At 37.1% G+C, this 17,083-nt stretch overlaps 1 protein-coding gene across 1 annotated transcript; it reads left to right on the top strand.

Annotated features, from left to right (window-relative positions):
• Positions 1 to 13,203: 13,203 nt before the first annotated feature.
• On the top strand, positions 13,204 to 15,927 carry LOC145011845 (putative aldehyde oxidase Art an 7). The gene is made up of 3 exons (XM_078970592.1): positions 13,204 to 14,181; positions 14,286 to 14,452; positions 14,550 to 15,927. Exons 1-3 carry the CDS (start codon positions 13,204 to 13,206, stop codon positions 15,739 to 15,741), a joined length of 2,337 nt encoding a protein of 778 aa, XP_078826718.1. The 3' UTR covers positions 15,742 to 15,927.
• The last annotated feature ends 1,156 nt before the right edge of the window (positions 15,928 to 17,083 follow it).

The following is a 17,083-nucleotide window of genomic DNA, read 5'->3' on the forward strand; positions in this document are numbered from 1 at the left end:
ATCACACACCTCTACATAGCAAGTACACCAAATATCATAAATTGGGTCAGCCGTGGTACCTTAGACCCATTGTTATGGTGAGAAGACTCACCTCTCGACTGTTGAACTGTTAAGACGAAATCATACATATCCCACACATTGCTCCTTCTGAACTGCCCATAATCATCAGGTAATTAACTTGACACAAACCCATAAATACCCTCAGGTCAACCCTGGTAAAAGTGTATGTCTGTAGTCAAGGTTAACAGTCCATATTGACCTCAACTCATCGAGTAGAATTACCCACTCTTCAGGTTCCTTGCTTAACTCGTTAACTCGCCGAGTCACCTGAGAGACTCGTTGAGTTCCATGATGTTTACGACTGTAAACCACCAACCGAACACTCTTGACATTGAACGAGAAAACCCTTTCGACTCGCCGATTCCTCTTAGTCCCTTATGTTTATGGCCCTTTGCAGTGGAAGTCAAGGTCCCAAACTTCAGATCTATGCTCTACTGGTGTGGATAACATGTAAAGTTGCAAACTTTATATGCATGCAAGGTCTCACATGGCCATAACACCAAAACTAAACCTCAAAAAAGGTTTTGATGCATGGAGAGGGAATGAGCTTAAAAACGGTGTAACTTTATGATATTTAGGACCTAAGAAGGTTCAGATCTGGAACCATATCCTTGTGATAGCTGCAGATCTAAGCTTGTTTCCATTTCCTCAAAGTTGGTCATAAACTCTCAAATGGAATCTAGGCTTAAGATAACATATTCATACCTCAATTCGATGGCCTAAGACGAAATAGATGCTAGATCTAGTGTTTTCCCCTGTATACCTCTTCTTCAAGCTTGGAATCCCTTCCACAATCCCAAAGTTTAAGCTCCCAATGCTCTTACTTCACACACCCAAGTGTTTGTAGCTGTAAACGCTCTCTTATGATGTTAAGGAAGGCTAGCGAGGCGTATAATGATGTTTATATAAGGGAAAACCCTGAAACTGGGGTTTTCTCTAAATAGCTCTGACTCGCCGAGTCGGGCCTTCCGACTTGCCAAGTCAGTCCCGACCCGCATCCAAAATGTCTCGACTCTACTCGACGAGTTGATCTCCCAACTCGCCAAGTCCATGGATAAAACCTCCCCAATTTGGCAACTTTCCAACCAACACCTGAACCAGATGTTGCAAGTCTCCCGCACTTGAACTAGACTTCATCCTCGAAGTCTACTGACCCAAACAAATCGGGGTAATGCTCTCGCATCTCCTCTTTCGGTTCCCAAGTCCACTAGGAACCCTTCTGAAGCTGCCAATGCACTTTCACCGGTCATACCTCCTTATTTTGAAGAGCCTTCGTCTTTCTATCTAGGATGGCAATGAGCTTCTCAATGTAGTTCAAGCACTGGTCCAATTGGATATCACCCAACGAGACAATCGCAACCTCGTTTGTGACACACTTCCGAAGTTGCGACATTTGGAATGTGTGGTAAATCTGACTAAGCTCCTCTTCAGGATATCTGATGATCCCTTTCCGGGGCAACACCTTCAGCATCACAAAACCCAAGAATGAACGAATTACTTGCAACCTGATCACATGTGCTTCATCTAAAAGCTGAAGCCTCGAAGTGGTCTGTCTTCCTGATGGACTGCCCATATTGAATTATCAATGAACTGGTTCCAGTAGAAAACCAGTCTCAATAGAATATTTCCCACTTGCAATGCCTTAAGGCTTCCTAACAATGAAATCACAGATAAACTACGACTACCAAATAACAAGCAATTCCATACACAGACCCTAAATCATTGAAGTCGCTCCTACCCATCTTGTTGTCACATGGTTGTTTTCCAGAAGAACAACTGGGGACCTCCCTGGCGCTAACCTATCTACCAACTGTCCGGAACATTGTACACCTACCCAATTTTTGAGCCAAACCACACTTAGCACTCCCCTGTGACCTCCAAAGGATACCTCGTCTAACCAAAACTTCCATATCTCCTTCAATCCGCTTGATCCATCCGATCGAGATAGGCTGACAACCTGTCGCCACTAAATCTGACACAAAAGGTGGATACTACCAGAATAGTTGTAGCCTTACATCATACCTGGTCTCCTTTGACCTAGCGCTTCCTGATCCCGACATGTCATGGGTTTATTACAGATAGAGCCACCCGAGCACATCACAATGTCATACACTACCATTAAACGAACCCTTCACCACCCTGGAATTCTGTCCTTGATGTCCTTGGCATACAGATGCCACACATTCCATCTCACTGAAACAAATCCTGCACAACTTCCGATTCAGGTTGCTATCCAATTCCGAATTGTTACTCCGCTCCTATCTATAGATCCTCAATTCAACATTTTCATAATGCCCCATGACTTCTTGTCATCCTTTACTCGACCGATTAATAAATACCCTTACCCGATTCTCTGAGACTTCCAATCTTGCACCCGGTCCAACCACCAGGTTCCTATAAGATCCCATAACAGGGCTACCCAGCTGTAACCCTACAGAAACGTGCACTACTCGACCACAAGATCCCGTATCACAAGGTCCAACCCTTAGCTCAGTAGTCTCTACCAGTCCCAACCTGAACTCCCATACACGTCCGAGCTTGCCCCCGGATAACTGATCGATCAACCACCTCGCTCCTGATTCTAATTAAGTTGTGGCTCTCCCACAACCCTGCAAACTAGCCTACCCTTGTCCAAATTACATGAAATAATCCATGAACACTATGGCACCCCCACGGTCTTACAACACTCTCTACCACTAGTGAGCGTTACGACTCCCCCGCAGTCTTACAACACTATACCCTAACTGACCATTAGTGAATGTTACGGCTCCCCTGTAGTCTTACATCACTTTCACCTCAATTGAACATTAGTGAATGCTAAGGCTCCCCCATAGTCATACAACACTTTCACCCTTTCTTCTGTCATGGATACCCGAACGGTTCTCCCCTACTTAGATTCAACTAGGTCCGCTCGGCACACGAAAATTGAAGGATTCCTAATCCTCATTACGTTCCAATGCTCACCTTGCTGACGACCGGTGCTTACCAAATCTAGAAAACCATGAATAACCCTTCTAAAACAACACGATTCCCAAAAACCAACCAACATGTCTTGAGTCCCAACTATGCCAATGATTCTAGTTATTCACACTAGTACTACATTCAGATCTCATAGTCCAAAGGTCGGATGCTCCCATAATACTTCAGCGACAACTCGTTCTTCCTTTGACAACCCCGAAATGCTATCTAAACATAATAGATATTGGAACCTAATCAAAATTCCCTAGTGCAAACCTTCGAATCAACCCCGACCATACTCAGTATGACACTCAAATGCTGGGAAAACTACGATATATCAAGAGATTGATGGATTTAAGCCAAAATAACATCATATGTGCTCATGCAAACCCTAATGATTGGATCTAGGTTTCTCTATTGTACATGCATTCATCCAAGACTTTCAAACCCTAGATCTAGCATATGATATTCGAAATTAACATAATAAACAGATCTAGATGATTACCATGTTGTTGATTGAAGATCTTGAAGCCTTAAGAAATTTAGCACCTCAAGTGTTGTGCCTCTAATGAATCACAAACACCAATAACAATTGGAGGAAACAAGAGAGAGAGAGAGAGAGAGAGAGAGAGGGGGAGAGGAAAAATTCAGCTCTAGGACTTCTAGGGTTCAAGTGGCTGAGATTCCCATGCTCAAGGGTCCTTTATATAGGTGTAGGAATTAGGGTTTCAGTCATTCTCCTTATCTGGTTACCTAGCCACCAAGCAGCCCATAAGATAATTCTATATTATTTATCCCTAGAATTCTCCCACTCTATCTATTAGGGTTTCCTTGCCCAACTTTGCAACTATAAAATAATTACAGTTCAGTCCTCTCAGTTCAATTAACTTCCTTCTTATCACAAAACTAATTCTTAATTAATTCTTGACCAATGTTAATTAAACAAACATGATTTCTCTTTTAATATATTATTCTTATAATATATTAATAAACCATAATCACCTTTTTCTATATTATTCCTCTAGTCAAGTTGCTTTGGTGAAGGCAACCCAAAAGGACCATGCACAAACCGGTCAAGTACATACCAAATATAGGTATGGACTTAGACACTAATCCAACAGTCTCCCACTTGGATAAGTCTAATAACTATAAATGCAAATGTAGCTTCTGGAGCCGATTAGCAATCGTAATTCTCAAAACTCTTGATCTTATCAATAAACTATCCTTAAGATAAGGGATCGTATAATCCTTTGTTCTACATATCGTGTGGACAATTACATGGAACATAGTCATACTTATTGTCCATTAGTTATTTTTCCCGATCTCATATTCATTTGATAAAGAACTTAATTGAACACATCAATTCAGTCGTGATCGGGCCTGACACATAAATCAAACCAAATCATCGAGGGGCCCTAATATCGCTTTTATCCTCTTAGAATAAAAGGAACATATAAACTTTGACTTATATGCATTTACCATTCACTAATCAAAGCATACACAACAATGCGTTTTATAACATCAAGTTACTAATGCATTTATGCATTATCAATGCACAACCAATTAGCAAACAATAAACCATATATGTAGGTTTTATAGACCATATGATATTATCGTCTTGCGATCACTCGTGATAAATTCCATGAAGTGATTCCAGCAAGCGTGGGTTTATTCCAATACTCAAATCAAGTTTATAAGCACTCGTGAACATTGTAGCAAACTCTTGTTATGTCTAACACACTTTAGACAATCTACACACGAATTCATAACAATCTTCATTGATACCTACTTCCAACATATGAATGACTGTGGACCTTTTGAATAGTGTTATTATTCAGGAAGTCAAAACATGTAAAATGAAACAATAATTAAATAATTAACATAGGACAGTAACATTTCTAATAAATAATACTCTTTTATTTAATCATCAAATCTTAATTACAATTTATCTATTACACGTTTCTAAACTATCTAATCTAAACTAATATCGTCCTTCATCCTGATGCTCCTAGCATGTTTCAAGTGCTTAACCCTGCTTAGTCCCTTCGTACGCGGATCAGCTGGGTTATCCTTTGATGATAACCTCTTTACTACGAGGAGTTATTCTTCCACCCGATGTCGAATAAAGTGATATTTTCTGTCGATATGTCGAGATGTTCCATGATCCCTTAGTTCCTTGGTCAAGGCAACCGCTCCTTCATTATCACAGAAAATTTTAGGTTCCTCTATGGCCGGTACAACTCCAAGGTCTTCAATGAAGTTCTTCAACCATATTGCTTCCTTTGACGATTCACACGTTGTAATGTACTCTGATTCGCACGTTAAATCAGCTACGATCTCTTGCTAGGAACTTTTCCAAGTCACTGCTCCTTCATTTAGGGTAAAGACTCAGCTCGACTGCGAACCGTAGTTTTCCCTGTACCCTCGCACCTTTAAGTCATCACTCCCACCGACGACTAGTAACCATTCCTTGGTCCTCCGAAGGTACTTAAGAATATTCTTGACTATGGTCCAATGTGCTTTGCCAGGGTTCCCTTGATATCTGCTAACCATGCTCAAAGCAAAGGCCACATCAGGGCGAGTACAAGTCATAGCATACATAATCGAGCCAACTACAGAAGCGTATGGTACTCGGCTCATCTCTGCTATCTCGACTTCGGTACTTGGACTTTGATTCTTACTCAACTTGGCATCACTTTGGATTGGTAACTCTCCTTTCTTTGAATTCCCCATACTAAAACACTTTAATACCTTGTACAAGTAAGTATTCCGACTAAGTCCTATTATTCTCTTACTTCTGTTTCTCACTATCCTTATTCCCAGAATATAGGCAGCCTCTCCGAGGTCCTTCATAGCGAAGCACTTCCCGAGCTAGGACTTAACCTTCTGTAGAGTTGGGGTGTCATTTCCTATGAGTAGTATGTCATCGACATACAATACGAGGAAGCTTACTATACTCCCACTATCCCCTTGGCTTATGAGTTCTCGCTCACGGAAAACCCCTTTCCTCGCGATGAATACAATGTTGTCACTCGGTCTATAGAAGATATATCCAAAGGACTTCTATGGGTAGCCGATGAAGATATATCCAAAGGAATTCTGGAACCATCTCCTTGTGATAGGTCCAGATCTAAGCTTGCTTCCATTTCCTCAAAGTTGGTCATAAACTCTCAAATATAATCTAGGCTTAAGATAACAGATTCATACCTCAATTCGATGCCCAATACGAAATAGATGCTAGATCTAGTTTTTTCCTCTTGATATCTCTTCTTCAAGCTTTGAATCCCTTCCATAATCCCAAAGTTTAAGCTCTCAATGCTCTTACTTCACACACGCAAGTGTTTGCGGCCATGAACGCTTTCTTATGATGTTAAGGAAGGCTAAAAGGTGTATAATGATGTTTATATTGGGGCAAACCCCAAAACTATGGTTTTCTCTTAACAGCTCTGACTCGCCAAGTCGGGCCTTCCGACTCGCCAAGTCAGTTCCAACCCGCGTCCAAAATGTCTCGACTCCACTCGACGAGTTAATCTCCTAACTCGCCAAGTCCATGTATAAAACCTCCCCAATTTGGCAACTTTCCAACCAACACCTGAACCAGGTGTTACACACACACCCACACTCAGCCACCCTTGTGGCAGCAGGTAGTGGTTGGAGGTGACAGCCACCACCTCACGGTGGTGGTGGCGGCCTGTTTCGTAAAGTCTGACCAATCAAACTATACACATGACACATATTTGCCTGAAATAGGAACAAAACCACACACCTGGTGGCATAAGATGATGGTAGTGGCATGAATGGCGGCGACAGTAGCGACTCACCTCTGTGGCAATGGAAACACTTGGCGGTACCGATGGTGTGGTTGATGACGGGACAGAATAGGAAGAATAAGTGATTACGATAGGGAGGTGGTGGTTATCCATCATCGGAAACAACCGCAAATAGGCAAGCTAAATCAATTTGTCACCGCCCACCCGGAAGAACATCGGCTTCAAAATCCTTGGCTTCGGTGGCAACAAACATCAGCACTCGACTGGTGCTTCCTGGCTCCGACAACGGTGACGACCATAATGTCTATACTTGGTCTTCCGATCTTCACTTGTTGCGATGTGCCCTGATTCCTAGCAGTCTTTGTTATTGCCGGCAACATGAGCCGCCGGTGGACGTTCAGTGGCTTGGAGATTCGACCGATCGGAAAGACAATAGCTAGTCGGGTGGTGGCGGCGGCTGAGTATAGTTTTAGGGTTAGGGTTTCATGTCATGGGTGATGGGTTTATATGCCCCGTCCAATTTTTAACATTGATCCATGTTGACACTTTTAGTCCATCCTCCTTTTCCTTTCAAATTAAATCCAAATTTTACCAATTCAGCCATCAGCATTCCAAACTGATTTCAATTTAGGTCCAATATTTACCAAATACCCAGTGACTTCTGAAAATCTTGACAAAATAAATCCTGAAATTACACTTTAACCCCCAGAAATTAAAATTATATCATTTGGCTCCCCAAAACCAACACCCCGCTAAATATTATGGATTTTAAGAGTACTATTCATTTATTAATTTATCTATTTATTTATTTAATAAACAGGATGTTACACATATTTAGACTTCAAAATAGAGTATAGTTTTTTCTAGTGTTCCGGCGAAGAAAAGTGTTGATGGAAGGCGATGGCCGGTGCTGGTGAGATAGATGATGGTGGAAGGAGGTTGCATACGGTGGTTATAGTAGATCTGAAGGAGGAGACTCGAGATCTGAAAGCAAAGGGTATAGATCTGAAGGAGAATGCTCTATATCTAAAAGCGACAACTCCAGATCTGAAGATTTTTGTTTGTCGGACGACGACAACGATTCCGATGGTGGTGTCCACGTTGATGGTAGTGGCCGACGACGGTGGTGTCGGCGACCGTGGTGGTGGCCGATGATGATAGGAGGTAAGAGAGAGAGAAAGAGATGAGAGAATGTAATAACAGTTGTCTTGTGAGAAAATATTGATCAAACATATGTCTGATGCGTTAGTTTATAAAAATATGTTTGACAAAAATACCCCTTTTAGGCTTTATAGATATATATATTTTTAGAAATTATAAGTATATATATATATATATATATATATATATATATATATATATATATATATATATATATATGACAAAACTTCAAAAATGGTCCCTGTGGTTTTCGAAAATATCAAGTTTAGTCCCTAAGTTCAAAAAACCTCACAGATGGTCCCTGTGGTTTCAAAACTTTTAATGTTTAGTCCTTCCGTCTAACACCGTCAGTTTTCTACCGTTAAGTGAGGGGCATTTTCATCATTTCAATATACAGGAACCATTTATGAGGTTTTCTTTTTTTTTTTTCTTGAAAAAAAAAAGAAAAAAAAATGAAATTTAAAAGGGTCCCACCCTCTCTCTCTCTCTCTCTCTATGGATCTACCAGCACGCCTCCATCTTCTCTAGATCATCTTCTTCCATTCTTTTTTCAATTCACTCCCTCAAGAAGTAGAAAGAAAAAGGGAGATAAACGCATAGTACGAAATCGAAATCCAACGATTTCATCTCTATCATTGCTTATGAAATCGAAATCCAACGCAAGCATTTAAGGAAACAAAACCCACCTCAAGGAAGTGTTTTTTGAAATAGAAAGTTGTTGTTCTTTTGAAATCGAAACCTACATGTTATGTGAATTAGAATTAAGGGGTGGGGTGCTTCGTTTCTTTTGTGAGGTTACTGAAAGCTTGATGATTGATTCAGGATGAGTTGTTGATCGATTTAAGCATAAACAGTATATATATGAGGGATTGTTGTTCCTCACTTTTTTTTTCTGTTTAAGTTCATGGATAAATTGAGAATCGAGACCCATTAAAAGGCACTTGGATCATATCTTGTCAATCATCATAGGTACTTCAAAATCCCCAAATTCTTCCATCCTTATATGTAACCCGTACACGAATTTATAGATAACTTAATTAGTTTTATTAGCTCAAATATAAATGCATCTCAGTTGTAGTAATTAGGGTTTTGATTTTGATTTTGGGGGCATTTAATGAAGCTTTCGAGAGAGTGGCGATCTATGGATTCTTGCCAAACATGATACTCTATCTGATGGAAGTTTATCACATGAAACTTGTAACCGGAACAAGAATACTCTCCGTCTAGTTAGAACTTTCAAATGGTTTCTCTATTTTTGGAGCTTTCATCACTGATTCTTAATTGGGCCTGTTTCAGGTCTCTCTCCACCCTTGTTGTAATTCTTCCACCTCCTATATTGATTTTGATTTTGGGGAAACAAAGTAATGATCCAATTAAGTTGTGAAAGGGTAACTGGATAAATTTTTGTCTGCTTCGATGGTATTCTTTTCCGATTAGATGATGGAATGATTGGAGGAAGAGGGAACGATGATAGGTTGAGGAAACGAGAGAGAGAGAGAGAGAGAGAGAGGGGATGGGACCCTTTTAAATTTCATTTTTTTCTTTTTTTTTTCAAAAAAAAAAAATAGAAAACCTCATAAATGGTCCCTGGTATTGAAATGACAAAAATACCCCTCACTTAACGGTAGAAAACTGACTGTCTTAGACGAAAGGACTAAACATTAAAAGTTTTGAAACCACAGGGACCATCTTTGAGGTTTTTTGAACTTAGGGAATAAACTTGATATTTTCGAAAACCATAGTGACCATTTTTGAAGTTTTGTCTATATATATATATATATATATATATATATATATATATATATATATATATATATATATATATATATATATATATATATATATATATATACGGTTAGGCTATATTGTTTCTAGTAACTATTGTGTGCCAGAATGCACAGATCTAGACCACCGGATGGAATAGAATCAAAGGTCATGATTTGAGGGTCTATGATATTAAAATAAGATAACATGTACCATATAATCTCACTAATTTCAGCATAAGGGCATTTTAGTCAATTAACCTATATTAAAAAAGGATATTTTTAGATTTTTAGGGATAATTAATTCTTTTATTTTAAAAAATCTGAATATTTTAAATTTATTCAAATTTAAAAATCCAATTTTATTCTATCAGAATGATAGAATGCCAACCATAAACTAGTAAATATATTTTTCGATTTTATTATGTCCATGTTATAGAATGCCAACCATGAACTAGTAAATATATTTTCGATTTTATTCTGTCAGAATGACATAATGCCAATCATAAACTACTAAATACATTCTGAAAAAAATACACAAAATCGATTCTTAAACTAATAATATACCAAATAATTACATTGTATGATTGTGATTTATTGAATAATAACAAAATTCTGAAATAATAACAAGTGTAATTCCTAAAAAATAACAACAATCTTAATTACATTGTATGAGTGTGATCATTCTTTAATGCATTCTTCAAGCCTTTACCATGAGGTCTTCAAGCCATTGTTCAAGCCATTTCTATCACAAATTTGTTACAAAATATTTTGTAGTGATCCACTTGTAACAACTGCACATTAAACATATAAATAATTAACTACAGTTCTATCAGAATACAACAATAAATATTCTTACAGAGTAAACTATTTTTGCATAATGCTTTTGAATATTCTATCAGAATCGCTATTTTACACCTGTTTATTGTTTTTTACATTATAAATCCAAACTTAATGACATTCATACTAACATGAAAACAAGCCTTGAGCAAGCTATATTTACAGATTTCAAAAACATATTACAACGCGTGTTTATTAAAAGACTATTCACAAATATCATATAAATCAATCATATGCTACTCCATTCACAAGATTCTATGTAGAAAAAGAATCAATGAATAATAACAAAGACTTACATGTGTATCAGTAAAAGATATGTCAACATCTTCCCATTGCCAGATGCAATCGTGGGTTTGCTTCAAGTTTTCTCTACTCCTCTCACAAAAATGTATAAAAGTCTGCATATTTCTCCAATTCAGGCTTTTACTGAGTCAACTTTCTTTTTGTTTCAGATTTACTCATGCCTCAAAGCTCGCGATATTCACATGCTTTGAATAATGTTCCAAGAATATAACCCCTTATAGAGTGCATTCATTGTCACTCTCATTCGTTGAGGACTTTTCACAAACACTTTAAAGGCACAATTTTGAAGACCAAATTCGGAAGGTATACCTACAATATACAAGATCAGCAACAGAAATAAGTTGACAAACATTTTATTATAAAAGATTTGGAATCGGGTTAACTTTATTTGGGAAATTACATCAAGCCTAACATGTTCAAGTTAATTATTGAGTACAAGCTAAAGATGCAAGAAAAATTGAACCTGAGAATTAATAGAAACTTGAAAAGCTAGAAAAATGTATAGGCACCTGAGAAAAGTCCATTAAGTTCCTATGACTGATATAACCCCAAACCCTAGAAAAGTCCAGGAAGTTCCTATGGCTTCAGTTAACGATAAGAATGATTGAGCAAAGATAATATTTGAAATCTAGTTTAATGTAGCAGCAATTCCACCACAAACACCTCAGAATCTTAATGGGTATATCTCGGAATTGATTATAGTTTTGTTCCTCAAAAGGGTTTTTTGTAGATTTTGAAAAGATTAACTGATTTGTACGAGTTATGGAGTTAAAGATTAGTTAGTTTGACTAAAAAAGTCAATAACAAGTATGGTTTTTACCTTATCAGTTTGTGAAGCACATAATTCACAATCAGAACCCTTTAAGCATCTCATACAACTCGAGGTAGCAGAATGTCTGGCGGAAGTGAAAGTCGGGCAAGTGATGTTACCGAAGTGGGAGGACTCCACCGTGCTAACAGGCGGCGAATGTGATGTCGTCTCATGATACACGACGGATAGAAGCCCTAATGAGAGCACACAAGCGAACCCATTCCTCTTCAAGATTCGTGTTGAAGTTATCTCTAATCAAACATCCATCGATGTTCAAACTGAAACGAAAATCTGGAAGATTCATGTTGAAGCTATCTCTAATCAAACATTCTTGTTGGTTGCTAAAGAAGACTGCAAAAAAGAAAGAGATGTACTAGGGTTGGAACGGAACAATATGCACACCTATAAACGAGAACACAAATGGCTAGGTCAAATATATTACTTTATTTCCTTAATTGCAAGATTTAAATTAAATGATTTTCTTAATTAAAAGTACAAAATATCCAAAATACCCTTTAATGATTTATTATTTTTTGAATTCTCATTGGTGCATTTAGGCACACAATACTTGCTAAAAACATTTGAAACTAGCTCTCTCTCTCTCTCTCTCTCTCTATATATATATATATATATATATATATATATATATATATATATATATATATATATATATGTTATAGATCCGGTAAGAAATTTTTTTTTGTAGGAAGGCAAGAAGGTTTTTTTTCTACATACTTTCTAACGAATAAAAGAAATGAATCACTAGATGAATAAAAAAATAACATGATTCACCAAAAAAAATCTCAAAAAAACACACCGATGATTCATTTATACAATGATTTCGTTGTTATTTATTAAAATTGTCATAAACATGAATTTTTTTCTTAATTTACTTAAAAATGAATCATAAAGATGTTTTTTTGAGAATTTTTTTCTTGTGAATCATCTTACCCTTGAATCATCTAATGATTCATTTTGTATGTTCGCTAAGAAAATATGTAGAAAAAAATTTTCTTACCTTACTATCAAAATTTTCCTTCTTATTTGATCTTGACTATATATATATATATATATATATATATATATATATATATATATATATATATATATATATATATATATATATATATATATATATTTATATATATATATATATATACTTTTGTTTTGTAAGAAAGTTAATTATGCTGTTAGTTTACATTGGAAAATAATTGTCAATAGAATAGAATTCAATGTAAAGTTAGTTATATGCGTTGAAATTTAATTTGAATAACCTTTTTGGTAAAATTGAAGTTAAATGGTAAACGTTGCCTTTCAAAGGACAAAAGTAAATGCGTTTAAAGACAAACTCGTAACATATATCAAGAGACCGAGTCATTCGACGAAAACTAATGCTAATATTGGTGGCCATAATGCAAAACTGAAAACCATTTACTTAGGAAAGCAAGTTTGTTCGACATAACTAGTTTTTAGGGAATTAAAGTATAAAACTAGATACTAGTGATAAAATAAATTCATTATAGTATAATGTGCTCCAATGGCGCTTCTTATAAAAATATGCCTCGGTTTCGTCATACCTATAATGTTTGCATGTTCTCTTGTTGTTGCCCGGGATATAGCTGACGGCAGTAACGACCAACCTGGTAAATGTAATCAAAAACCTGATCAACCCCAAGATAATTTAAATCCGATTCAACCAAATATAACAAATCCGGATCAACTTGATAATCCAAATCCAGACAAACCCCAAGATAATCCAAATGCAATACAACCAAGTATAGCAAATCTGGATCAACCTGATGTTCCAAATCCAGACCAACCCCAAGATAATCCAAATCCGATTCAACCAAATATAACAAATCCAGATCAACCTGATAAACCAAATCCAGATCAACCCCAAGTTAATCCAAATATAACAATTCCGGATCAACCTGATAATCCAAATCCAGATCAACCTGATAATCCAAATCCGGGTCAACCCCAAGATAATCCAAATCCAGATCAACCTGATAATCCAAATCCGGGTCAACCCCAAGATAATCCAAATCCAGATCAACCCCCAAATCAGGGTCAACCCCAAGATAATCCAAATCCAGATCAACCCCCCGACAATCCAAATCCGGATCAACCTAATAATCAAAATCCGGATCAGCCCGAAGACAATAAAAATCCGGATCAGCCAGGAGATAATCAAAAGCCAGGAATCGACCAACCTACGGATCCAAATGCGGCTGTGGCTGATGGTGGGTCTGATTACACAGCACCGCCGCTTGAAACTGGCTTCTTGGGCGAATGGGTGATCGATAATCCAAATGCCGGTGTGGCTGCCATGCAGCTCCAGTTGATGCCTAACGATAAACTTGTCTGGTATGATACAACGTCGCTTGGCCCTTCGGGCATAAAAATGCAACCCGAGGGAAACTGCCCGATAAATCCAGATGCAAAAAACCAGCCAGATTGTTATGCTCATGCCATCGCTTATGACTGGAGGACCTCTGCAGTCAGAACGCTTACGGTATACATGTGTGTTTGTTATTAAATGATCAACGACTTTGTTATATATTCTTTTCGTTGCTTGAATTCTTATAAATTCCTATGGATGCATCATGATTCATGCAGTTACAAGGAGACGCATGGTGCTCGTCGGGAAACTTATGGCCCAATGGAAACCTAGCTGCTACCGGTGGTACCGCCACCGGTGATAAAGCTATTCGAATGATTCCTAATAATGATGATCCTAAATCTGACTTTGAGACCCGACTAAATGTTCTTGCTGATGTCAGATGGTATGTTAGAGTTGAAAATAACTGTCCTCTAACATCTGAATGCTACTTTTACATATAATTTCTATATATATACACTGATCAACTGAGTTCACCACAGGTACGCATCTAATGTAGTTTTGGCGGACGGGAGCGCCGTCGTGTTGGGAGGCCGGGGTTCTTTCAGCTATGAAATCGTACCACCTTCACTTGATTTCAAACCCCGGAGATTCGACATGCCTTTCCTCAAGGAAACCACGACACCGGATTTAGGACCAGGAAGACCAGTGGAAAACAACTTGTACCCATTTCAATTCCTACTTCCTGATGGGAACATATTCCTGTATGCGAACAACAGAGCCATCTGCTACGAACCCCAAACAGGGAATGTTGTTCGTGAGTATCCTGAGTTAGCAGGCGGGTCTCGCAACTATCCCCCTTCTGGCCAGGCTGCTCTTCTCCCATTGAAGCTCACTGCTGATAACAAAGTCATCAATACCGAGGTTGTAATTTGCGGTGGTAACTCACCGGATGCGTACAAAGTGGTGGATGCAAGGCATGTCACTGAGAAACAGTTCATGCCTGCACTAAGAGATTGTCATAGAATCCAACCGTTGAATCAAGATGCAACATGGACGGATGAAGAACAAATGCCATCAGGAAGGGTAATGGGCGACTTACTAGACCTTCCAAACGCCGATCTTTTGATGCTTAATGGTGCCCAAAGTGGTACCTCCGGTTGGGAGGATGCAACAGACGCTAATTTGACACCTCTCTTATATTCGCCAACCAAACCTATGGGTAACAGGTTTAAGCCATTGAACCCTACAACCATTGCGAGGATGTATCATTCTTGTTCAGCGTTGTTGCCGGACACTAGAATTTTGGTCGCCGGTAGCAACATGCATCAGTTCTACACGTTTGATACGCAGTTTCCAACAGAACTGAGAGTTGAGAAGTTCTCTCCTCCTTACTTGGACCCTGCACTCGATCCAAACAGACCTATTATAGATGCGAAGGGTAGCGATTTAGTGTTGCAGTATGGAAAACCATTTAAGATTGCTGCTACACTCCAATCGAATGAAACCATGGTGTTGGGTGAGATTATGGTAACCATGGTGTATCCACCATTCACTACACATGGCTTCTCCCAAAACCAGAGGCTGCTCATTCCGGCATTGACAAGCATTGAGAATAATGTGATCAACGCTGTTGCACCTGCTGGTGGAACTGTTGCTCCTCCCGGTTACTACATGTTGTTTGTGAATCGACTGGGTGTGCCAGGGCCTAGTATTTGGGTCCACATTGAGTAACAACAGGAAAAAAAAAAAATAAACAAATATTGTTTTTGGTGGCAATTTTGGATACTTTCGCGGAGCTCTTTTCTAGGTTGATTATTAACATTAATATCACAATGCGTACATCGTTCAAATGTATAGCAAGTTTAAATAAGATTATAGATTTTTTTTTGCTAATTAGATTAGGTTGGAAAGTGCTAATCATGGAACATATGTATTAATTTGTTTAATAACTCAATTAATTAGTTGTGTAGTTCTATATGTAAAAATTACCTTCTTCTTGATCTTTAATAATATCATCTATGAGATATTGGCCGGTTCATTTTAAGATTTTTTTTTTTTTTGTATTTTTATCTTAATTATGATTTATAATATATAATATTCTTTAGAATTTATTGTTTCTGATATAATTGAGGTATTGTTTGTTTTTTCAGTGCAAAAATGTTTGCAATCCGCGTACTACATCTGCTTTTATCTATAGTAGAAAAGGTAGATCAAAAGGTTACATGACAAATGAATTAAAATGAATATTGTAGCGTATGATAATATGATGGTAAATTGTCAGAAAAATTCCAATATTTACAGTAAATTTACACTTTAGTCCCAATATATATATTTTTTTTGAATGAAAAATTCCTAAACATCGGCAAAAGTTTGCATTTTGACCATTTTTGACCAGGTGAAACCGGTACCAAATTAATTTGGGCTATTTCGTAAATTAACCAAAAATATTGGGATTTTTTTGAAAAATAAAAACATTAGGACTTTTCTACAAACAAAACTTTTGCTGCTATTATTATTATTATTATTATTATTATTATTATTATTATTATTATTATTAAAAATATGAATAAGAATACTATTTCTTGAACTTGTTATTATTAAGATTATTAATAATACATATAAATGCATTTAAAAGAAAAAAATAATATTAATGATATTTTTTCAGGATGGAGGTGAAGGAGATGGTGATGATTTTAACATTGAAATCATTAATGTCTGCTTGCATTTTTTTACTTTGTATATGGTCATTTCACATTTGTTATTATTGTTTTCAATTCCAGATATTAATTCTTAACAATTTAAAAGAAGTTGCATATTTGTAAAAGTGTTTATAAATAGTTTAAGACAGAATGATTTCTTACTCTGTATATAAAATTGTTTAACGTAGAAATATTATTTTCCAAATCCAACAGACCCACTACAAACATCTACATAAGTAGTCCATATCAAAAATTCAAAGTATTATTTACAAAATATTGTTAAATAAAAAGTAGTAGGACATTTTTTGGATTAATTCAAAAGTTTTAATCAAAATCTAAAACTATTAATCCAAAAAAATATCCTATTAATTTTT

The sequence above is a fragment of the Lactuca saligna genome, chromosome 8 (genome assembly GCF_052625555.1).
Source record: "Lactuca saligna cultivar CGN05327 chromosome 8, ASM5262555v1, whole genome shotgun sequence".
NCBI lineage: Eukaryota > Viridiplantae > Streptophyta > Magnoliopsida > Asterales > Asteraceae > Lactuca > Lactuca saligna.

Coding starts and splice junctions, on each gene's coding strand:
- LOC145011845 (XM_078970592.1), top strand. CDS start 13,204: ATGGCGCTTCTTATAAAAATATGCCTCGGTTTCGTCATACCTATAATG. Junction 14,182..14,285: donor CTGCAGTCAGAACGCTTACG/GTATACATGTGT, acceptor TGATTCATGCAG/TTACAAGGAGACGCATGGTG. Junction 14,453..14,549: donor GTTCTTGCTGATGTCAGATG/GTATGTTAGAGT, acceptor AGTTCACCACAG/GTACGCATCTAATGTAGTTT.